This window comes from Rhamphochromis longiceps, linkage group LG4, assembly GCF_057381845.1.
Source record: "Rhamphochromis longiceps isolate RC_006_pf linkage group LG4, R_longiceps_female_GT1.1, whole genome shotgun sequence".
In the NCBI taxonomy this organism is placed as follows: domain Eukaryota; kingdom Metazoa; phylum Chordata; class Actinopteri; order Cichliformes; family Cichlidae; genus Rhamphochromis; species Rhamphochromis longiceps.
Genome location: NC_140560.1, coordinates 15,918,968 through 15,943,476, shown reverse-complemented (window position 1 = coordinate 15,943,476; position 24,509 = coordinate 15,918,968). Strand labels below are relative to the sequence as shown.

Genomic DNA, 24,509 nt, shown 5'->3' with positions numbered 1-24,509 from the left:
AAAAAAAAAAAAAACAAAGCAAATGCAGGTATATGAGTTACCAGTACACACGCCTGGGACAAAATATGTAAAGCGTTTCACATTCGAAGTCAAGGGAAACAATAAATAAAAAAAAAATAAAATAAAAAAAGGGGGGGGAAAACACAGACATTAATCAGTGTGTTTAAAAACAAACTGCGAGTCCCCTTTATGTAATAGCACAGTAAGGTCATGAGGTAGGTGATCAAGCAGAGGCTGCCATATGCTACAGAATGCATTACAATTGCCCTTTATGATGGCACTGAGGCGCTCCATCGGCAGCACCCTGAGCAGTTCTCTGTACCACTGTGTAACAGTAGGAGGCCGTCTCTGAATCCATTGAAACAGTACACATCGCCTCGCCAAATGTAAAAGTTTACTTAACAAAAGCATCTGTACAGAAGACAGAGAGAGCCCTTCTATAGATAGACCCAGAACGAACAGCATAGGGTTCAGTGGGATCGTTCGGTGGAAAATAGAGCAAAGCTCTATAGCAATATTCTTCCAAAATCTAGTAATTAAAGGACATTGCCATATGCAGTGGTAATAGGTCCCTACAGCCGTATTGCACTTCACACAAAGAGCAGAAATCTGAGGGTGAATTTTATTTAGGAACTCCGGCGTACGCTGTAGTCTATGTAAGATTCTGTACTGGCTTTCCTTTAGTCTGTTACAGGGAAACAATTTCATGGCAGATCTGAAAGTTTTGGACCATGCTTCCGCACCAACCTGAGCTTCGAGGTCGGTTTCCCACCGAACCCTGGCCTTATCAGTGGTTATAAAGTTCAAAGACAACAATTTCCCATAACAAAGAGAAATAAATTTCTTTTTTGTAGTCATTTCCTCGTTAACTTTGAGAAGAAAGCTTTCAACAGGGTTCAAAACTGGTTGATTGGCTGGAAATTTAAGGGAGTTCACATAATGCCTTACTTGCAGGAATCCAAAGAAGTGTTTCCGTGGTAAATTATACTTAACTTGAACTTGATTAAAGGCCATAAAACTACCCCTTTCGAACAGATCACAAATAAATCTTATACCTTTGGAATACCAATCATCAAATATATTAATGCCAATACCCGGGGGGAAAGCTTTATTCCTAGTTAGAGGCTGCAGTGCACTAGAGAAACCTCTTCTTCCGACGTGGGCAGTAATATCACGCCAAACCTTTAAAGTGGGCATCAAGACGGAATTAGTTCTGACACCAAGAGGGAGGTCCGCCAGGTCAGTGGATAAGAGACTAAGAGGTGAGAGAGGGTCACAGCACCAGGCATCTACCGATGGTTCGCCCCGGTGAAGGAAGGAATGTAACCACCCTGAGATTATTTGTGCATGGCAAGCCCAGTAGTAATATAAAAAGTTAGGCAGTGCCTGACCCCCCTCATCCGTGGGCAGTTGTAAGATCTGTATCTTTAGTCTAGATTTCTTCCCACGCCATATGAATTTAGAAAGACATCCCTCAATCTCTATGAATGTTTTTCTGTTGATCCTGAGAGGCAACATTTGAATGGGGTATAATATTCTGGGTAGCACATTCATCTTGATTAAACTTATTCTACCCGTCCAAGACAGGGGGAGGTCAAACCACCTATTGAGGTCATTCTTGATTGAGGCCACAATCGGCTTGAAGTTCAACTTGTACAACTCCGCTGTGTCTGCGGACACCCTGATACCTAAATATGTGAAACCCGTGGTCGACCACCTGAAAGGGAAATTAGGAGGAGCGTCCCACCTCCCCCCGTCACCCAGTGGCAAAGCTTCAGATTTATCATAATTTATCTTATACCCTGAGAAGAGGCCAAATTGGTTGATGATATGTGTCAGTGCAGGAATAGAAGTTTCTGGCTTAGTGAGAAAGAGCAACACGTCATCTGCATAAAGGGAAATCCTGTATTCAGTATTCGACAAGGTCACCCCACAGATCTCAGGATCAGTTCTTATAGCCTCTGCCAGTGGCTCCAAAGCAAGTGCAAACAACAGGGGAGAGAGGGGGCATCCTTGCCGCGTTCCCCTACCCAGTGGGAAGACATCCGAGACCGAGCCATTAACCAAGACCCTTGCAGCTGGGGCCCCATACAGCAGTTTGACCCACTTGACAAATTCAGATCCCAAACCAAACCTGTCCAAAACATCAAATAGATATTCCCACTCCACCCGATCAAATGCTTTCTCAGCATCCAAAGAGATCGCAAGAGCCCTATAATTGGTGTTCTGAGAGAACTGCGCAACATTTATGAGTCGGTGGACATTGGAGCGGGAGTATCTATTCTTGACGAATCCCGTCTGGTCAGGCTTTATCAGAACCGGCAGAACCTCCTCCAAACGTCTGGATAAAATTTTGGACAGAATCTTATAATCCACACTAAGTAGACTTATAGGTCTGTAGGATGTACACAGATCCGCGGGTTTATCCTTCTTTAAGATCAGGGATATATGGGCAAGGTTTAGGATGGGTGGAAGCACGCCCCTCTCAAGAGATTCTGTATACATTCCCAACAAAGGACCCGCCACATGTTTGGCCATTTTTTTATAAAACTCTGGCCCAAACCCATCAGGGCCCGGAGCCTTCCCACTCTGTAAGGATTTAATTGCATCCAAGACCTCCTGCACCCTGATAGGGCTGCAAAGATCCAATCGACTTTCCTCTGACAGTATAGGGAGGTTAACAGTGTCAAGAAACAGTTTCCTGGCGTCTACAGTATTTTGACACTCAGGGGAATATAAGTCTTGATAGAACTCTTTCATTATTTTGCTGATAAGTTTAGCCTCAAACTGTAAGACACCTGCCTTATCTTTTAGAGAGGGTATTGCATAAGAGCCCCGTTTCCCTTGGGCAAGTCGGGCGAGCAAGCGTCCAGGTTTGTTGCCTGATTCAAATAATCTATGCTTCGCATAGAATATTGCAGTTTCCGCTTTCTGAGTTAACAGTTGGTCCAGGGCCGATCTAGCTGCATCCAACTTCCGAAGCACAGAAAGAGACGAGGATTTCTTAAACTCCCTCTCCAAGTCAGTGATATCGCGTTCAAGCACTAATTGTTTGGCTAAGTTGCTCTTCTTTTTTGCCGAGGTAAAAGAGATAACGGAGCCCCTGAGAAATGCCTTACCCGCCTCCCATAGAGTAGAAGCACTAACCCCCGGTAAGTCATTTGTAGAAAGATAGAGTTCCCACTGATCTTCTAAATACTTTACAAATTTAGGGTCACTAAGGAGAGCTGGGTTTAGCCGCCAATGTCTAGACGAAGGGTCATAATAAGGTGGTGATAGCTCCATTGAAACTGATGAATGGTCCGAAAGCGCACACGTGCGGATCAAACAGCCCCGAGTTCTGTCAAGGACAGATCCAGAAACAAACATGTAGTCAATCCTGGAAAAGGAAAAATGGGGGCGTGAGAAAAATGTGAAGTCCTTCACATGTGGATTACAAACTCTCCAAGCATCAAAGAGACCAAGATCTGAACAGAGGTCCGTTGTAGCCTTTGCCATTTTTGAAGATGGTTGAGATTTTGGTGGATTATAATCAGTTTCAGGATTCAAGCCACAGTTAAAATCCCCACCAATTATTACGTGGTTCGGACACACAGGGGAGGTTTTTGCCAGAAAATTTGAATAGAACGATCTATCAAAAGTATTTGGTGCATAAACACTTCCCAATAGAATTAATTCCCCATATAGAAGCCCAGTAATCAAAATAAATCGTCCGTCCGTATCCCTTACAACAGTATGTAGCGTGAATGGTAGATTTTTATGGACCAATATTGCGACGCCTCTACTTTTAGAGTTAAAGGAGGAATAATAAATTTGTCCCACCCAATCACGTTTGAGTTTTAGGTGTTCGGAATCTGTGAGGTGAGTCTCTTGCAGTAATGCAATCTGCACTCTATCTTTTTTGAGTAAGGAAATTATCTTGCGCCTCTTAATGACGTGGTTAATTCCCTTGACATTAAGAGTAATAATTTTAGTGTTACTCATTGCAAAAGTAATCTGTCATTGGACAAGAATCGTCAACCCAAGGCAAACAGAAAGAGCCATCATAATAAAAGACATGTGAAAGACTTAACCCATGGCCTGAACCGGCCGTGCTGACATGAACAAAACCATCACAAAAAGATGGCAAAGGAACCTTCACCCACACAACAAATTGCATACAATAACAGAATTAAGATAAACGTCAAGGTATCACGGACTAAAAACAGACAAACAAGAAACAAACAAAAATGAAAATGCCACCCACCGGGTGGTGTTACAAGCCCAGTGCAGCCAAAAGAAGTTTCACTCCACGGGAGAGAAGGAGAGAGAAGACAAGAAAAAGAAAAAAAAAACAAAGCAAGACCCCGCCCCCGCTCCCCAAACCTGAATGGAATCGGGTTACTGTCAGTTGTGAATCCAAATTAGAGACTGAGTAAACACTTAGGCTATTTTCCCCGTTAAACCGTCTCTGCCTCCTCAAACTGCGTTAAACGCTGCGGACTCAGGTGTCCAATGACACGGTCCCAGTTAAGTCCGGCAGTGCCACAGTTTGTACGGGGCAAGCATCTATTAATCCAGCGCATTGATGAAACTTTGTGCATCTTTAGGCGATTCAAACTTGTGCTCATTGCCATTGTAAGTCAGCACAAGCGTCGCTGGATAGCGCATCCTAAAGCGGATGCCCTTGTCGATTAAGGCGCGGCAAGAAGCATTAAATCCCCGACGTTTCTCACGGATCGCGTAGGAGAAATCCTGATGTATGAAGATCCGCTGCCCGTCGTGGTGGAGTTCGGGGGCCGCTTTCACTGCAGCCATAATCCGCTGTTTATCTCCGGAGTTGTGGAGCTTGATGATCACCGGCCTGGGGTGAGCACCCCGCGGGCCGAGGCCCCGGTGTGCGCGGTCAACTTTAATGCGGGCTTTACCCGCGGAGCTGTGTCTCAGCCCGAGTGTGGCAGGCAGCCAAGCCTCAAAAAACTGAGTAGGGCTCTCACCCTCCGCACCTTCTTTCAGGTTAATGATGCGAATATTGTCGCGCCTGCTGCGGTTCTCTAAGTCGTCCAAACCTTTTGCCATAACCTTAATCCTCCCCTCCGCTTCAGCCAGCCTCCCCGCGAGGTCAGTCACCCCATCTTCCATATCTGAGATTCTCTGCTCTGCCTCCGTGACGCGTTTGGAGACGTTTTCCAGCGAGGACGACATTTTCTCCAGTGTCCCCGACAGTGCAGACAGTTTTTGGTCAATTACCTCACTGATGCTATCGGTCACCTCACGGACGAGAGTTGCGGTGTCCACCGGGGGCGAGGGCTGGTCGCCCATTGCTACTAGCATGTCAGTTTGGCTAGCATTGTTCATCACGACGGCCGTGGTCTTTCGAGATTGTATCTTCGTCTGCTTCGACATTATTTAACTTCCAAAAAGCGTATTTAGGACTGCTGAGTATTCCCAAAGCTCTCAGTCACTAGTTTAGGTAAAAATATAGACAGTAGTGTGCATTACACCGTGATAAGTACAGGTGGGAGCGGGAGCACAGTGAAAGCACGTCTTCTAGCCTACCATATTCACCGGAAAACCCATTTTTTATATTTTGATTCCAAGGATTCCAAGAAAGCAGACTTCCTTGGTCTTGAGTTATAGTTTCCCCCATAATTTCTGAAGGGAAGTTTAAGTTTTTCTTTTGAAATTGGCTCCTTTATCACTCATTTTCAGTCCAGTTCTTTTACCCAAATCTTTTTTATTGGGATGCGTTTTTTTTTTTTTTTTGTTAAGCCACTAAACACTGACCTATGAAAAATTCAAGTAAAAGTAGTATAAAAAAGACCCTTAACTGAAGGCATGAAACAGTAATGCATTGTAGCATAACTCAGCAAACCTAGCACATAACCAATTTTAAATTGTAGCCGTTTTGTTACTAGAACAAATAATTTGTTGCCATTTTATTTTTATTGCATTTATAAAAAATCCCAAAAGGTAAAACAGATTTGCAGGCATAAACTTATATTTTTGCACCAACAACATGATTCCCAAAGAGCTATTAGCTGAGCTGGAATAACTTAACATGGTGTGCAGTGAGTTCTTAATAAGTTTGACAAGTAGAGGACAAAAGAAGAAGTGGCAGGCTCAAAGAACTTATTTACAGCAAATGATCAGTATCTGAAATTTATGCCCTGAAAGCTGGACACGGATGCATCTGGCCTTTATCTGATCCATCTACTGTTCACTGAGGCCTCATCGGAAATGGTCTAAGTCTCAGGGAAGGGAAACAGGGAGAGAAGGTTGAGTTATGCAAAAGTACACAAGAACTGGACTGAAAATCAGTGGCAGCAGGTCTTATAGAGTAGCTACTTTCAGCTGCTCCCTAATTCACAAGGGGTTGCCACAGGAGGTGGCTCCACACATGTGATTTAGCACATTGTGTTGCCTAATGCCCTTCCTGACACATTCCCAAAGGGGTTTGTTTCTTCTCCCAGGAGGGATAAATGCACATTTGACAACAGTAAACACGAGGCAGCCAACATCCAAAGAAGAGCTTTGGATGTCATTCAAGAAGCCCGGAGAACTATTCCTGAAAACTACATATAGACATTACAAGAAAGTTTGCCTCAGACTGTTGGTAAAAATAAAAGGTGGCCATATCAAATATACCAAATACCATTTTAAACCTGTCACTCAGAGAAATTAATTCAGTGACATTAAAATGAAAGGTAGAAGATTACTAAAGTGAGGCAACAGGGATTCAACAAGATGGATAACCTTAGCTGATGAATGACTACAATTAGCAATGTAATGACAGCTTTTATCTAAATGTGACTCATTCATATATGATTTTTTTTATGTATATTTAATAATAAGAAGAGTAAAAGAAAGGATAGTCACATTTTACACATTTCAATAATAACTGCATTGACAATAAAATGTTTCTTTAGCTTCTGGCACAGATTTAATAGGAATACTATTATCTTAATTCTTAGGCCCATTCTGATAACTGTAAAACTGGCAAACAAGACATTTGTTTGTTTTCCACTGATGATGATAATGGCTACAGGTAGAGTTTTCTCACGCTGTTGCACAGCACAGACAGTTTGGTCTCAGGATGAAGATTTAAATTTAATTATCACTACAAAGGTAAAAACTGGCAACTCTGTGCCACAGAAAGAATAATAATATCATAGCACTGCACATGTGATCAATGTGACAAAGCTGTGATATATGGAGGAGGAGACAGGGGACAATGTGAGGACCTCGGGGACTGGATCCCTGATGCTGCTGACGCTAAGCACATCTGACATGGGAGATGGATGCTGAATGCACGTGGTTAGATAATAGTAGCCACAAGGAAGCTGCGAGTTCAAATCCCAGAGGATGAAACGATGTCAATCTGTCACTTTCAGTATTGTCATCTGTTGTAATTATAACGTGTGCGAGGATGAAGTTGTTGGCTCCAAAAACATAAGATTAATAGAGCTCGTCAAGGTAAAAGTAAAAGGCTAGCTCGGATGGGTTTTATATTATGTCTGTCATGAATGTCGGGTGCTATTAGTCACACATCTTTGTTGTTTGTATCCCACTGTGTAGGTATGAGGATCTTGGTGACACTGCTGTTAGACACTCTGCCGATGCTGGGAAATGTTCTGCTCCTCTGCTTCTTTGTCTTCTTCATCTTCGGCATCGTGGGAGTCCAGTTGTGGGAGGGACTGCTGCGCAATCGCTGCTTCCTGGGAGAGGACATCGAAACGTGAGGAATTCCGCCTTGTGATGTAGGATAGGAATCTCTTGATCTTTTATGTCAAAGCTGCATTTGATTTTTTTGAACGATACATTTTGGTGAAACTGGGATCCAATTTAAAATTATTTTCCTTGAAAACTGACAAAAAAGGGATGAGTGAACGAGAGCCTGACTGATCATACCAATACCAGTGTTTAGGGATGTAAAACTCAATATATCGAGCGATTTTTTTTTTTTTTTCAGGAACATGGAATATAAACAGATTTCCTGTATATTTGTCATTTGTAGTAATTTATTTGCTCGTTCATGGCCGTTAGGTTGTATTTGTGGCGCTGTGTTGTAGAGTGCCCTCTGGTGGACAACTATGTAATCCAACAGTCCAGATATGGTTGAAGGGTGTTTCTCCTCTCTATTCTGTACTTTTTTAATTGTCTTTTATCAGTCGTTATAAAAGTTGCTACCGATACATCAGCAAATACCTAATATCGATCACTAATATCAGCCCACTGATAAATCGGTCAGGCTCTAGAGTGAAAGGTACAATCTCGGTCTGTAAAGCTACAAATTGCTTGACAAATATGATATTTTAGCTTCCTCCCTTTTTAGTCCTGTCATAAATTCTGTTGTCATCTGGGGTGATAGTTAGCAGTAGTGAAAATGTAGAACTTCTAGCTTGTTAGAGTATGCACAATGCAGAGAAGTGGAGCAATGCTGTATCAATAAGAACAGGTCAATGTGCTGGTTTCTGTACTCTGAGACAAAGAAATAAAAATACCCCATCTTTGTAGATAATGTGGCTAAAAATATAGACATTCTAGAAACATGCTGTGTCCCTCAATAGAAAGAATTTAAATTAGCACCTATGATCATTGAAAATCATCTCCAAAAAGACCTAGAACTTATCAGCGCAAGAGAAAATTAATTCAGGAGACACTTTTAACTTTGTGGAGTGAAGTGATAAAGCTACTTTCGACTGCTCCCTTATTCACACGGGATCGCGACAGCTGGTAGCGCTACATATTTGATTAAGCAGATTTTTACACTGGATAGACTTCCTGATGTAACATCCAATGGATCACTACCTCCTCCCGGGAGTGAACCAGGAATCTTTTGCTTGGTAGGCAAATGTTTAAACCACTGCACCATAAAATTCCTGAATATGTGTAAAAGTTTTCTTGCTCAGTCCAGATTGTAGGAAATGGCAGACCATAGGTACTGACCTGAAACCAAGAAAAGATACAGCTTCTGTCGATGTGAGACAGAAAACGAGTCAGCACTGACAGACCCACAGCCGAGAGAGAACACAGTGTTCGCTCTGTTACCAAAGACGGGAGAGGAAAACGCTGCATTTCCCTTCTATGCAGCTTGCATTGTGGGAATACTCGATGAACCTATTTTTTCACATTTAGCTTTTCTCGTCTTGTGATATAACAAGATCGGATACAAAAACAGCAGACAAGCTTACTCCCTCAAAATCAAGTACACACACACAAACAGCCAAAATCGAGCTCAGTCATCATTTTAGCCGTCGGGAGTGATTTTATGCAAGAGAAAAATAATAAAAGTTGCTTCAGTAGCCACATCCTCACAACGCCAAAAGAGGCATGAACTAATTGTGCTTTTGATGTAATGGCACAAATTGTCCCAGAGTTAATGTTTCTTTGAGTAGATAAGAAAGACGGATAGAAAACCACAGCTTAATACTTACGGTAATATAAAAGATGCTGTGATTCCTTTCAGAGAACAAATCTATCTGACTTCCAGGGTAAAATGAATCACTGCCCTCTGAAATAACACATGCACATGCACATACTCTTGCACTAAGCGTCTCCACAATTTCAATTGATTTTTTTCCTTTATTTCCTATTTTAGTGAGTGTTGCAGGCATTTCTTATCATATGCAGTGCCGTGGAGAAGTGTTTGCCCGCTTTCTGAGGTCTTATTTTTCTTTCAATATTCTTTTGTGACCTCCTGGATGAGTTGCTGATGTGCTCTTGGAATCACTGTTCCATGTTTTCAAAATTTATGGCTAGTGGAGTCCCAAAGCCTTTAAAATGGCTTTTTAACCCTTTCCAGACTGACGGATGTCAGTAACTTTCTCGGCTGTTTCTTTAGATGGTGGTATGGTGTGTTTTGAGGTCTTTTAGTCTTCTTCATTTTGTCAGACAGGTTCTGTTTCAGTGATTTCATAATTTATCAAATCTGGGAGTATCCATGAAGTTATTTTAAGGGAGGCCAATGACTTTTTCCTAAAGGGAAAGGTGGGTTATGATAGCTTTTTTCCCCTTAACAAATGCTCCTCATTTAAAAACTGCATTTTTTTATTTACTCAGGTTATGTTTGCCTAATTTAAAAATTATTTAGGTGATCTGAAGCATACAGATGTGACAAATATGCAAAAAAGTAAGAAATGGGTAAGGGGCAAACACTTTCTCATGACACTGAAGCTTTTGGCTTTTTTAAAGCCTTTGAAAAATAAGGAACATGATTTTTGCCTCGGCAGCATTAGGCAAACACACCACAACGGGAAAAAAAGATGACAGGAATTATGGGAATGGTGTGAAAATAAAGCAGTGCACGGTTGCTAAAGCCTTCCGTGTTAGTCGGGCATAAATATCCCTTCACGCAGTAACTGTTGTGGAGAGCTCTCCAATTTAAAGGGAGGAGTATAAATAAAATAGGTAATCTGTGGGATGCACTCAGCACTCTCTACCACGAATAGGAAACACCTGTCACCATGGATACCAATAAAAAAAATCTTGTCATAAAATAAGGGCCATGTTGTTTTTGTAAGTGAAGGATTCAAAGTGTAATGACAACTTGTGCGAATAAAAACATGAATATGGTATAATAACAGTTTTTCTATTTACTGTATCTTTCAAATGCTGAACACTAGAGCAGAAAGGCTGTTAAAGGGGTTGATCTTTTCTCCCCACATAGGTGGAGTGGATAGACAAATATTTTAGAGGCCATAGAGGGCGAGCCACCCAACCATCAATCTTTTTTTATCACTTATTCGGCTCTGACTGGAGCAGCTAGAGCTTTTTTAAAGATTATTTACAGGAAATACAAACTTCCTATATTATCTCTATAGATCCCCCAAAACAAGAGAAGCAAACCAGAAATAACTGAGAAGCCTCATCGAAATCATCAGTCATTCGTGTTGAGGTTTTATAACACGACGTATTGGCTGCAGTCATGATTTGATTTTTAAGCCACTAAGCAATTATAAGACAGAGAGTTCATCAATCCTATTACCATATTGTTGAGATGATTTGCTGATTAGAGTGGAAATCTCTGACTGAGATGTTTTGGAAGAAGAGAACACTGACTGTAATTTGTGGGGTATTTATGTTTGCCCACATGCGTGTGCTCGCAGTGATATTTGTGTTATTCTTTTTCTTTTTTTAATCCAGAATGTACAACATGTCTTTAAATCCTTATTACATGTCTGAGGAAGGTGAAGACAGCCCGTTTATCTGCTCGGCTCCACGCGAAAACGGGATGCGGCGTTGCAAAGATGTGCCACCCTACTCTCAAGACGGGCTCGAATGCACATTGCCGGCTTCTGACCTGAGTTTTAGGAGTGTTGCCAGCGGTAACTTTTGTGTTAACTGGTATCAGTACTACAACGACTGCCGCCCAGGGGAGCTCAACCCTCACAGGGGAGCTGTCAACTTTGACAATATCGGCTATGCTTGGATAGCCATATTCCAGGTAAGCGGGGACAAATGCGCAGATTTGTTTGCAGAAGGTAAAACCCAGAAACCAGTATTTGCTGTTTGCCATAGTTTTGGAAGTTTTGGTTTTCAGTTTTGTTGTTTGTTAAATCACCAAAGACAATATTTGGACTGGGCATTTTATCCATATAGAGTAACCTCAAACTAGAAAATATCACATACTACCGAACACAGTAACTGTTTACTCTCACCTGACTGTCTCAGGGTTTCATTTCATCCCCTAACACTGACATAATATAAATGAAAATCTTCAGCTTAATGACATTTCTGTTAGGATGCCTGGGTCGTTGCCCCCGAGTTTTGAGTTTATTATATTATTAATCATTTCTAGTTTTTTGGTTTCTTTGTTAGAGTTCTGTCTTATGGTTTATGTCTCTGTGTTCTCTAGTTGCTCTGTCTCCCCTGTCAGCTGTATCCCCTTGTCAATTCCGTGTCTCTGTGTTATGTTTCCTGTTTTACTTTGAAAGTCCGTGTCTTACGTTAATGTGTCTGGTTTTGCTTCCTTTGTCTCGTTAGGCCTGAGTTGCCCCAGCTGTGTTTCACTCCTGTTTCCCTTTCCCTGATTGGTCCCTCTGTGTATTTAAGCCCTGTGTTTCTCTGTGTCCGTGTCATGATCTACTCTTATCCACCCTCATCTGTCTGTCTGTCTGTCTGTCTGTCTGTCTAAGCTTATTTTGTATTCTCAGTTTTGTTACCCTTTTGAGTTCAGCATTAAAGCTGTTTTTTGAGTTCACGTCTGTCTCCAGAGTCTGCACTTTGGGTCCTTTTCCTGCCTGCACGCAGGCGTTTCATAACAATTTCACACTAATACTAGCTTAAAATGAATCGTATAAATAAATGAAGGCTGATGTTACTCTATCTTCTTAACCCACAAATCACAAATTTTTACTCATTTATATAATATAATAAATAATTGTTAAGTTCTGTTACCTGTTAGCTTAGGTTACCAAGCTAACTTAGGCTACTAAGCTAACATATAAGCGGTTTGACAGCCAGTGGGTTTTTTTGCAACCAAGATGACGATGGATTTCTGAAACCAAAAGGTGACATCACTGTCTTCACTGCTATTTACTACTTTAAGAGTAAATCAGGCTTATTCTGTGTCTCCTTGATCTGGAATAGAGTTTAAATAGAGTGAAGTGGCATTGAGAAACCAGGTAATTGTATTTTTGCAAGCTTGGCCTGGAAGCCACTGGATAATCTGTTTACTTCTGTGTTCTCTCTCAGCTACACGGTGTCATAATATCGCTCCTTCACATATATACTACAGTTGCCTTTCGCAAAATGGCTTAACACAGCCCAAGATTTGTATTTCGATTTGTCCACGTCCATAATGAATTAGGAATCCTGTGGTGAATTAATCAGGAACTGATTACAAAATATGTGCCTTTAGAGCTGACATTTAAATTCTTGGTTAGTTAAGTGAATGAGGTAATCAGGTGGTAAATGTACAGTTTACAAGACCTGCATAGATGTTCTTGGCTAAATGTTTTGTACCTATGTATGGTTTGTTTAGCATACGTTTACTGTTGACACATATGAACTCCTTGGTTGATCTTCTGCATTAGAGAGCAGAGTAGTCTCCTCTGGGTGCTTGTGTGTGCATGTCTCCCTGTTTGTGTGTAGGTGGATTTTACGCATGTGTGGTGTCTGTTTTTGGTATGCTTGTTCACAATTTTCCATTCACACAGAGGTATGTGCTGGCATCTGAGCCTAATGTACATACATTCCTGCTAATCTGCATGCTCCGTCAGTTTTTGCAGTGGTGTTTCAGGCTCCGCTGAGGTGTAAATGTTGAGGTGTGATTGTATTATCAGCTTGGCTGAACTTAGCCACCGTTTTCAAGTCTCAGAATCTCAAATGCTCATTAGCATAGTGGCTACATGAGAGAATTGTTTGATTTTTTTTGCACTAGCACTCACACACAAACACACACATCCTTTATAACATGTTTTAGGGACACTGCAGACTTTCTTCAGAAGAATAGCCATTAAAAACATAACTGGAAATCTGATTGCTGTATACTGGAGTGCGTATGTGTCTCTGGGTATTGGTGTACATGTGTGGGTGTCTATGCCATTTTTGAAGAAAAAGTAATGGGCAGAGCTATATAGGAATGTTTGCTTTTTATTGAAACTAAAAGGCTCCCACTCTCTGTCTTTTTGTCCTCTATCACCAGGTCATCACACTAGAAGGCTGGGTAGACATCATGTACTATGTCATGGATGCTCACTCCTTCTATAATTTTATATATTTTATACTGCTCATTATTGTAAGTACCTCATTATTTTTTTTGTTTAACTTCTCTTTATATTCTCTTGTTTTGCTAGAGCCTTGAAGCAACGACAAAACGTGATTGGGTCCAAAATATCTTGTTTTAAAGGACCATTATTTTTCATTTTTGCAAAGGACTAATTCAGATAAATGTGAACGCCTGCAGCTTTCTAAGCCTGATCGACTTTTTGTTGAGGAGACAGCTGTCTATAGACAATTTTCCCTGGTTTGGGATTTTTAATTGACCTAGTCAACTAAAAACAGACACTGGATTTAGTTTTCAGACTGACTGCACTTAAGTACTTTCAATACAAAATGAGGAATTAATAACCAGGTGGAGAAAGTGCTCATCTAATTTGCAATTCATCTTTTAGTACCACACGCTAATGACATATTTAGCATACATTTCATTATTGAGTTGACATTTCAAAGTTATAGTAAGGACAAAGCCAACTCATTGGAGGATCATTTAAATTTAATTATTTCTAAGTAACTAAAAAACTTTTCAGTTTTATGTTTACAGTGTTTGACCAAGCAGGTAGCATCTCAAATAATGAATAAGCTCTAATAATGCTCCTTATATTTTTACACCGTAAGGAGGCATAAAGTCAACAGTGAGTCAAATATTTATAAAGTAAACACTGTCTTGATTCTTTATACAGAATTAAAGGTGAAATACTTTTATGACCCTAAATCAACACTTTTATGGAGCAGGCTTTGACTCAGTTAAACACACTGTATCATTTTAGGTGTTGTTGTTGTGGTTTGCACTTTCTTTACCTTTCCCTTTTCAAACAGGTGGGCTCTTTCTTCATGATCAACTTGTGCCTCGTGGTCATTGCCACCCAATTCTCCGAGACAAAGCAAAGGGAGAATGCACTGATGCGGGAGCAGCGTGCTCGTTACATGTCAAACGACTCCACACTTGCCAGTTACAGCGAGCCGGGCTCGTGCTATGAAGAGATGCTACGCTACATTAGCCATCTTTACCGCAAGTTTACACGCAGGCTCCAGAGGATATACTCTGGCTGGCACAGGTACGTTACAGGTTGTTTTTTTTTTGTTTTTTGTTTTTAATTCTGTAGAATATGTCTAGAAATGTCTAATGACGTAGCAATAAATGTGTTGTGTGGTGATGTTAGCAAAAAAACAGCAACTTGGACTTTGTTACTTAGGGTGGAGATGATAGCTCAAAAATGTATTGGTAAATGTAATGGACAATTTGTTCTAAAGCCCTCAACATCAACCTTAAAAATGCCAAGTAACTTTGGTAAGATGAAAAGAATCTCTAATCCAACACAATGCAAAAAAAGAGAAACCATCACATGGTGCTTTTTTAGGTTAAGTTGCACTATTAGCACCCCAGACTGGTCTGAGACCTCATGGCAACCTATGGAAAAATGAGGTTCCTGCGGTCGCCCGTAGTTCGCACGGAAGACTGACTTGTCTGTAAGCACTCAATACCTACTATCTGAGCTGTGGTAAAAGTGCACTGCAACCCAGCTTTCACTTTCATGAAAAGTCTCCATTTCTGAATTGTGTAACACTTTTATCCATTTCACTACTACTACTGCACAATGCTGGATATCTCCTTGCAACCAAAACAGTAACAAGGAATCTTTTGGTGGATCACCATATAACTCTTGAGACCAGTTCCACATAACAACTCCCAGTGACCTCCAGCAACCATTTGCCAAATGTTTAGGGAGTACCTATTTTATCCACCCTATGTTGGCCAGTTGGTCACTCAGTGGCATCTAGGCCCATGTGACTGAGGCTTTTGCACTTGATTTCTCACCTACTGCCACTAACCACTTGCCAAATGGTCATGAAATTCATTGTTCCCTAACAACTTGCCAGGCTATGTGACAGGCTCACCTAATATGGCTCTATTAGTACACACTTTTAATTTTCGTTATCTAGTTAATTGCTTTCAGAAGTTGAGATCAGTAAATTAGCAAAAAACACGATAAGATCTTCACTCAACAACTCTCCCCTGGCAATAAATAAATAAATAATTAAAACAACCAGTGTTATTTTTCCACTACCCAATATATTAATTCTCTACATCCCTTTTATGTTTTGTTGTTAATTTGCAATCATTTTGCGGGATTTGCCAACCGTGCACCTCACAGAATTACATTGTGCCTGCCAGAAATATATTAGAAATGCATTCTGATGCAAACACAAATAAACAAAAATCTATCTTGAATAAATATTACTATTTATTACTAGCCACCCTTAATTATTATTCATGTCTCTTTTTTTCTGAACAGTAAACGTCGTAAAAAGGTGAATCCTAATGGCAGCAGTGGAGGCAGTAATGGTGGAGGTAATGGGCATGGCCACGGTTCCAGCAGGGGCTGCGGAGGGTCAGGCCCAGGTAACGCATTGTGGTTGAGGCCAATCCATAACCTTTTACAACACCATCAGCATCAGCACTGTCGTCTCAGCAATGGCGGGCAGCACACCGTCAGCGTGGCAACCACAGAGCACGTGGACAGAGAAGGACACATCAAAGTCGGGGAGGAACTGGAGATGAAGTCGCTTACCGTTCGGAGGGGAAGTGCAAATGGAAACAACGATAACTCGACCACTGTCACCCAGCGCGTGGGCTCATTACTCGGGCGACTGAACGGGGGGATGAACTATCCCACCATTCTGCCGTCTTTTGTGTGCAGCTATAGCAGCAAGACGCCACCCCCTCACTCAAAGCAGTGCGGTTCTTGTCTGGAGCATCCGCCGAACCACCCGGCTTCTGAGCACGCCGAGACACTGACCAAGCTTTACCAGCTCATGGGACAGCACAGTAAGAAAACAATCACTGCACACAGACACATGGGTGGATCTCAAAATTGTAGAATCCAGAAAAATATGGATGTTGAATCTGCGTCTATGGGAATACCACACTTTACTGCTCACCATTGTTTTTCTGGTCAGAAAGATCAGAGGTGAGTCAGCTAAAGGAAGCTGCCACTTTCAGAGTGTTTAAACCACAACCAAATATCTTACAAAGATAAAAGGTGAAAAAATAAAGCTTTTCTTTCGCTATTTGTCTTCCACCGTCCTTTAAGTCTCCTTCACATTCTCTTTGCGACGCTTTAGAATTCCCTCGGGCTCCATTATAGTTTTGTCATCACACTCACTTTCATTCAGTGCTCTTTCTTTTACCCTGCGTCCTCATCCCAAGCTTGACCTGAAATAGCCCGTGGCTGCTTCTGCGGTGTGTGTGTGCATGAGTCTCAAGAAGCACTTAGAGCCCTGACAGGAAATCCATGTCTCAAATGTTAAAGTCATCAGCGCAGAGAAGTGGATAAAGGGGCAGGACTGACTGAATCAACACAGTGTGTGGGGGGAACAGTTAAAGGAGGAAAAGTATGGAGTGTTAAGGAATGTAAACAGGAATGCAGGTGTGTTATGGTATTCTGAAAACAAGTGGCTGAGGAAGGAAGAAAATATGGAGTTTATTAATGTATTCATAAAGTATGAAAGATTTAAGGCCCGCATTGAGAAGCTGAAAGAAGGCCGCCAAGAGAAAAATAAATTAGAGCAATAAAAAGAAAGAGAAGAGAGCTGGGGGAGGACACATAAAGGAGGGCTGGATTCGGGGATACCGAGAAAATAACAGAGAGCAGAAAGACAGGAGCTGCGCAGAAATGGTATGAAAGACATTTCTGTTGTGTCATTAAAGGGTGAGACTAACAGTAAGCACGAGAAACTGATGTTAAGCAGCCTGAATCCTTTTGGAGAGTGAGTGCAATGCTTAAAAAAATATCACCCTAAATTGTACTCTGTAGTAAAGATCACATATTTACTCATTTGAAGGGGGATGTGTTCTGTTTGCTTTCAGCACTGTTAGGTAACTCACTATCTGCTAAACCTTATAAGGTATGGCTTTAGAGTGTGAATCATGTTTTTGGTTCCTCTTCACTTTTGGAGGACCATGTTCTTGGGAATATTTTCAGCTCTGTAGCCCTCTGATTTCACTGTAATTGTAGCCTTATTGAATAACCTTATACGATGGGATCAGTTTAAACAAAATTTTCCCCGGACAAGGGTTTTGTACTCTGATGGAATTTGCGAAGGTAATTTGTGAGTATGTCAAGAACTGGAGAAGTGTTTAAGATTATAAATGACAATAAAATACAATGAGAGCACACACAAACCTTTTTTAATAGCTCAGGGTATAGACAGTGTTGTAAACAACTTTATGTGCTGTTAAAGCTGCTTTTGAAGAGCTGACGTTTTCAGAAGTCAAGCTTTGCCTGTGTTAGTTTTCAGCTGTGCTTTGCTCTGCAGTTCCTCTGTACTGATTTTAAAAGGCTCCAGTCAGAGAACAGAAGGTGAGACGAGGCAGCCGAGATCTCAAACTGTGGGCGAGCTTGCAGTACTCACTGCGGAAACTTAATGTGTGCTGGCCGCGTGCTGAAAAGGACGGCCCTTCAGCACAAAATGCAAAATTTCACTTATGTTAATGTCTTCGAGCTGGGTCGTTATACCACAAGGTTTGTCTCTTTGTCTCTTTATGTTGTCCTTATAAAAAAGTCGACCACATAAACATGTAGAAGCACTCATTTTTACTCCCCTCCAACTGTTCCACTTTTACAACAGTAAGCTTAACAAGCACCAGCAAGTGCTTTGCAGTAAAGGACTCGCCAATGATTCCCGGTGCTTTATACTACATAGAGTTGGTCCTACTTTGCTAATGGGGACTTCAGATCTTTTATCTTTTCTATTATTTATAGTTTTGATAAAGAATACACTTGGATCAAACGTAAATCAAAGCTAATGTCGAAATATATGATGTGCTTTAGTAGTAAAGATGCAAATTAGAGCCTAACTTTCATTGATTTCTTAAGTTGTCTAATAATATCACCATACCTACTTACAGATGATCCCTGCTTCAAATATGTAATTTTAAGAAAGTTTATTTTTATATTTACATTTAAAAACTTGATTTATTTACATTGATTTACTTGATTTACAGCAGGATATAGAATATATAATGTTAGAGTCGGACCGAAATAGGACTGATGCTGATACTTGGTGGTATTAAAAAGCTGATATATTGGCCAATATTTTCTTTTCTTTCAGACACACAAATATAAAAAGATTTCATTAAAAAATGTGTGTTGTTCTTATTTACGCACTTACACTCGATAAGACTAAACTTGGATTAGCTGTTTGTTTGCGGTGTTCAAAACATGTTGTAAACTGGGGAGCTGAGCGCCCTCTGGTGGACAGACTGTACAATGGCAGCATTCATATCGTGCTTGAAGGGTGTTTCTCTTGTGGCCTTTTTTTTCAACTTTAAAAATGTTCAATTAATTGCTGTTATAAATATCAATACCAATATACTGGGAAGTCGATATTAATTTAATATAATTTGTAAAAAAAAATTACCAAACCAAAACATGTTTGCTCATTAAAGATAAACACATAGGACAGTTATAGAAACTCCTTCAGCAATGTCTGACCATCATCACCCGTTCTTCCTTTCAGGTCGCCAGCGGCTGCTCTACCAGCTGGCGGGTATGGTGCCCAGCCCTCTTCTCTTGGAGCTACTTAGCTGCCCTTTGTGTGCCAGCAGCCTGGAGACCTTGGAGCTGGAACTGGGAGACCTAGAGGGAGGCAAGGGAGAGGCAGATGGACTACACGACTTCCCTCAGGTCAGAATGGATGGTTGTGGACTAATGATGATTTTAAACCTTGATGATTAATTCACAAGTGTTGATTAGACATATAATGATGATGAGCATGGTATATAAATAAATAAATACAATCTTTTAGTCTTCAAACCTAACACAGTGTTGTATTTGTGGATTATTTTGCATAGCGCCTAAAACTACAGTAATTAAAAAGCACAAGACGTCCTTGTTGGTGTTTTGACTTATTGTATCCAAAATCTTGTATCCAGGGGGCCGATGTGAGAGGAGTGAGGGGTCGGAGCAGACGCCGTGGGGTTGTTGAATACGAAAATGGAGTGGTTCGTGCCTGGAGGGACCTCAGGGAAAAACTAAAGAGGATTGTGGAAAGTAAATACTTCAACCGCGGGATCATGATCGCTATTCTTGTGAATACTCTCAGCATGGGAATAGAGTACCACGAGCAGGTAAGACACAGGGGATAGGGTGTCGGGCGGATTTTGCTTTTCTGGGAATATGACACAAATCAGTGGTTTAAAGCTAAGAGGACTACTGGTGACAGGAGTTTAGTGAAAACGGGTAGCAAGTGTGTTTAAACAAATGCCTTTTTATGGCTCGTTCAGTCTGGGAGTCTGAATGAGAGGAAACGAGAGTTAGAGATGGAGGCAGAGTGAAGAGGGCTGAGGGGCTGAAGGAAATAAAGGGAAGGAGGGGGGTGGAAGGAGTAGCACCCACTTGTTTCCTCTTTCTCACACATAAATTACACGTCCAGGCACTGTCACACACTCCAGACTCACAGTTTCGACTTTATCCTATGTGGCCAACATCTGGAAAGTTTTACATTAAATAATACCATTGCTCTTTCCCTTCTCCGGTGTCACACGGACACATTTATGTAATGATATTTCACATTTACACATAGGAGCTGTTTCACTTCCCAGCAGGTCTGGAAATGGCTACAAATTCAAAGAAGAGATTCTGGTGCATGAACAAAGACCATTCCCTTCTTTCCTCTCTCTCTGTGTCTCCATGTCTCCCTCTCCAGGGGGATGTGTGTGCGCGTGTGTGCGCACATGTGAGTGTGTTTCTATCTTAGTGGCATAAACATAAGGAGCGACTAGAAGAACCATGGCCTTTTTAGGGCAATGACACACACATACACACACTCAAGCACACACATACACATGAAGCGAAGTGTTAAATACGAGTTCCTCCTCCCTTCAGTAGTCATCATCCCACATATGTTACACCTCGCCAACTTTTTGAGACTATGAGTGTAGCTGCGTGCGCGCGGAGAGGTGTATAAATGTGGGAGGCATAGTGCAGACTTTGTATGTGTGTAGAGACACAAAGAGAGAGGAAAAGAGAACAAGGGAGGCGATCAATGCTTGTTTTGGCTGCATTTAGATTTCATTTTAGAAATAGGCCGAACGTAAAATCGAGGTGTAAACTGACGTGCGCATAGTTTTCACACATGGAGCGTGGCACCCATCAGATGAGGTGCTGAGCTGATCTTTAACCTCACAAATTTCATTACAAATTAAATTACAAATTAGCGGGCCTTGATTGCAACATAAAAACTGTGTCTCTTGTTACTTAATCAAAGGTGGTTTGACAACAACAAATGCAATTTGTGCAATTTTAAACGTACCTACTTAATTCTCATAAGAAATAACAGGTTTCTGGTTACTTTGGTTCACATGTGAAAGATTTTTTTATGTGCATAACGTTCATGTATGTTACAGTTGTATTAATCCTGTCCCTGATTAACATTCACGGGTTCACCGTGTAAAATTAAATACATAATAGATGTTAAGGTACACTGCGTAACTGAGTCCACATGATTAGGCTTAGATTTTTACAGGGCTGGTATTACGATAATCAATGTTTTTTTCTGTACACTGCTTTGTACGGTGTGAGGTATGCAAGTCTCCGTTTTGCTTTTTGTCCTCTTGTTCCTAAGGGCAAGGTCATATGCAGAGCTGTGTTCAAAATTCTACACTCGAAATGCCTCCTTGTGGGTACTGAGAGTATTTCATTTTGATTGATCACCGTTGGTCAAATGTAAGGGTGGAAGTAGAAAACAGCATCTAAAGCAATAGTCCAGAGTGCTCGATGGGGACCATAAAACAAATTGATATACGCTTAAGAGCTTGTTATAATTGTTAAACCTCTCAGTTTCAAATGATCGCAGCAATACAGAGTCGATTGTTTCATGAGGCTGACGACTCAAAGGCACCTTCACTGTCGTTATTAATATGAAGAAAAGTGCTTTTTTCAGCTTTTCCAGTCCAGTTTTGTTTTTCATTTGCCCAACAACTTAAAAATGCTTTTCTTTGAAGGTGAAAGGAGTAGCATATGTAGCTTTTGCTGTGGCGTGAACTCAAACCCAGGCCCTGTTGTGTAGCCTTGGGCGTGCAGGGATCCCACTCAACCAGGTTAGCTGTAGCAGCACCCACAGCTCTATACCCTGGAGTTGTTTTCATTTATTTTATTCTACCATGTCAGACATAGTGTGCTGTCCTTTTTCAACATGCTGTTAAGTGGTACACAGACTGAATAAGAATCATCTGCAAAATTCTTTTTCACTTCTCCAGTGTAAAGACGGAGGGCCACTGAGGTACTGAAAATGCCATTAAGTCCAGTGTTAAACAATAATACATGTGTCTAGTACTATATTTGCCCAAGACAAACGCTTCCTGACAGCTCTTTTGAAGTTTTATTGAATTTATTTTAGGCTTTTCGTGGGATGTTTTGTCTTTGAAAAAAAACAACAACTTGTATTCTTTCTCTCACAACACAAGACACCAGCAGTTATATTTGAGTCCCTTGACATTACTACTGTGCCTCCCTCCCTCCCCCCCATGCTGGTGTTGTTTTTAAACTCCCTGAAAGTCCGCGTTAACTCACAAGCTCATCAGCAAAAATGCTGTATAATTTGTTAATTTGTTACACAACCCTGTTCTTACTCCACATTACTAAACGCAATTCATATTGATAATGGGCTTACAATTATAACAGCTTTAGCAGCAAGCATTTAAACTACTGTCAATCTAGCACTGTATAACACAAGTACTATCAGTGGGTACGCATGATATTGACAGAGATGTACCATACATACATTTTTCGGCAGTTGTTAAGGTCAGCAAAGAAGTACACTATGTTGCCAAAAGTATTCACTCACCCATCCACATCAACAAATTCAGGTGTACCAATCACTTGCTACATACCGCTAAACTTCATGTGGCGTTCAGATGAGCTCAAGAACACTGTGTCAAGAGCTTTATGGGATGGGTTTACATGGCTGAGCAGCTGCATCCAAGTCTTACATCACCAAACACAATGCAAAGCGTTGGAAGCACGCCGCCAGTGGACTCTAGAGAAGTGGAGATGTGCTCCTTAATTGATGAATCACACTTCTCCATCTGGCAATCTGACAGACGAGTCGGGGTTTGACAGTTGCCAGGGTAACGGTACATGTCTGACTGCATTGTGCCAAGTGTAAAGTTGTGTGGGGTTGTTTGCCAGTAGTTGGGCTCAGCCCCTTAGATCCAGTGAAAGAAACTCTAAATTCTTCAGCATACCAAGAACTTTTTGGACAATTTCATGCTCCCAACTTCTTGTGAACAGCAGTGCAGAAACCAAGGTCCATGAGGACATGGATGAGTGAGTTTGGTGTGGAGGAAGTTGACTGGCCTGCACAGAGTCCTGATCTCAACCTGATAGAACGCTTTTAGGATGAATTAGAGGAGACTGCAAGCCAGGCCTTATCAGTGTCTGATCTCACAAGTCCACTTTTGGAAGAATTGTCAAAAATTCTTGTAAACACACAGCCTTTCTAGAAGAGCTGAAGCTCATAAGCTGCAACATGTGAGCTGACATCATATTAAACTCTGTGGATTAAGAATGGGATATCACTAAATTTCCTATGCATGTGAAGGCAGATGAGCGAATACTTTTGGCAATATAGTGTATGTATATTAGCGTTGTCAGTGATACTCATAAATATGATCTATCTGTTATGGGCCTGGGGGTTTGGGTCTACTGCTTGTTGACTCCCACATATGCAGAGAGTCACAAGTGGTGTTAATAAGTCTTCCTTCTGTGGCATGAGAACTAAAATCTATCACAAGCTAAAGAGTTTCACAAACTGTGAGGGAGAGTAGAGAGAATTTATGGTTTCAGTCATGTGGGGATCATAAATATTCATTACGTGTGAATTTTGGGACTGCACAATGCTTGTTAGCAAAGACTCTTGATACTTAGCAAGTAAAACGAAATGTAATAAAAAGGCTGGTGGTTGAAGGGCTATTTTTTAAGAGCATTTAATGTTCGTGCAGGAGAATGATGTGAGACTGAGGTGCAATGTTGAAAGTCCACATTCACATACGCGCTATTACAATGGATTTGTAATAATGTAACTATGGTTTTCCAGCAGACTCGCAGACAAACAACAGACTTGCAATGCTTTAGTTAGTTTGTCCTGATGAGACGCAGTGTATGAACTCAGGATGTGGCACCAGAAAATTTACTGGAGCGCAAAAATGCAGAATTTTTAATACAAGATTTGACGTTTTACAAGAGGGCCTCGGTTAAATCTTTGCTGGATCACTGAGTGTAATGTGGTAAGTGAAGTAGATTAGCAGTTATAGATTGGTGTTGGCCCTATATTGATTGATAGGGCCTGGCTGCAGCTCTGATGTTGACTGATAATGTCTCAGCTCATGGCACAAAGGCTTGGAGGTAATACAGTGGACTTACTAACTATCTTGCTTCTTCATTCTTTTGTTTTCCTTCCTGCTTTATCTCCCATGCCCTCCTCCCCCCTCTTCTTTTCTTTTGCATTCTCTTTCTTTTGCTCCATCCAGCCCGAGGAACTGACTGATGTGTTAGAGATCAGCAACATCGTTTTCACCAGCATGTTTGTCCTGGAGATGGGTTTCATGCTGCTGGCTTTCGGCTTGTTTGGATACATCAGGAACCCATACAACATCTTTGACAGCATCATTGTTATCATCAGGTAGTATTTATCCGTGCTGTTTTGTCTCCACGTAGAGAAGAAAGTGCAGAGAGACCAAAGCAATCAGTAGCAGACAAGTAACAGTTGGAGGTATAGCGTGTGTCTAATTTCTCACCAACTTG

At 41.1% G+C, this 24,509-nt stretch overlaps 1 protein-coding gene across 1 annotated transcript in view; it reads left to right on the top strand.

Annotated features, from left to right (window-relative positions):
* Window positions 1-24,509, top strand: part of cacna1ha (calcium channel, voltage-dependent, T type, alpha 1H subunit a) — a 136,839-nt gene that overhangs the window by 75,437 nt on the left and 36,893 nt on the right. Inside the window, exons 6-13 of the mRNA XM_085403492.1 lie at window positions 7,558-7,717; window positions 11,125-11,425; window positions 13,628-13,720; window positions 14,521-14,759; window positions 15,999-16,531; window positions 19,225-19,391; window positions 19,640-19,834; window positions 24,236-24,387. Coding sequence (XP_085259618.1) covers window positions 7,558-7,717; window positions 11,125-11,425; window positions 13,628-13,720; window positions 14,521-14,759; window positions 15,999-16,531; window positions 19,225-19,391; window positions 19,640-19,834; window positions 24,236-24,387 — 1,840 coding nt within the window. The remainder of the gene's footprint in view (window positions 1-7,557; window positions 7,718-11,124; window positions 11,426-13,627; window positions 13,721-14,520; window positions 14,760-15,998; window positions 16,532-19,224; window positions 19,392-19,639; window positions 19,835-24,235; window positions 24,388-24,509) is intronic.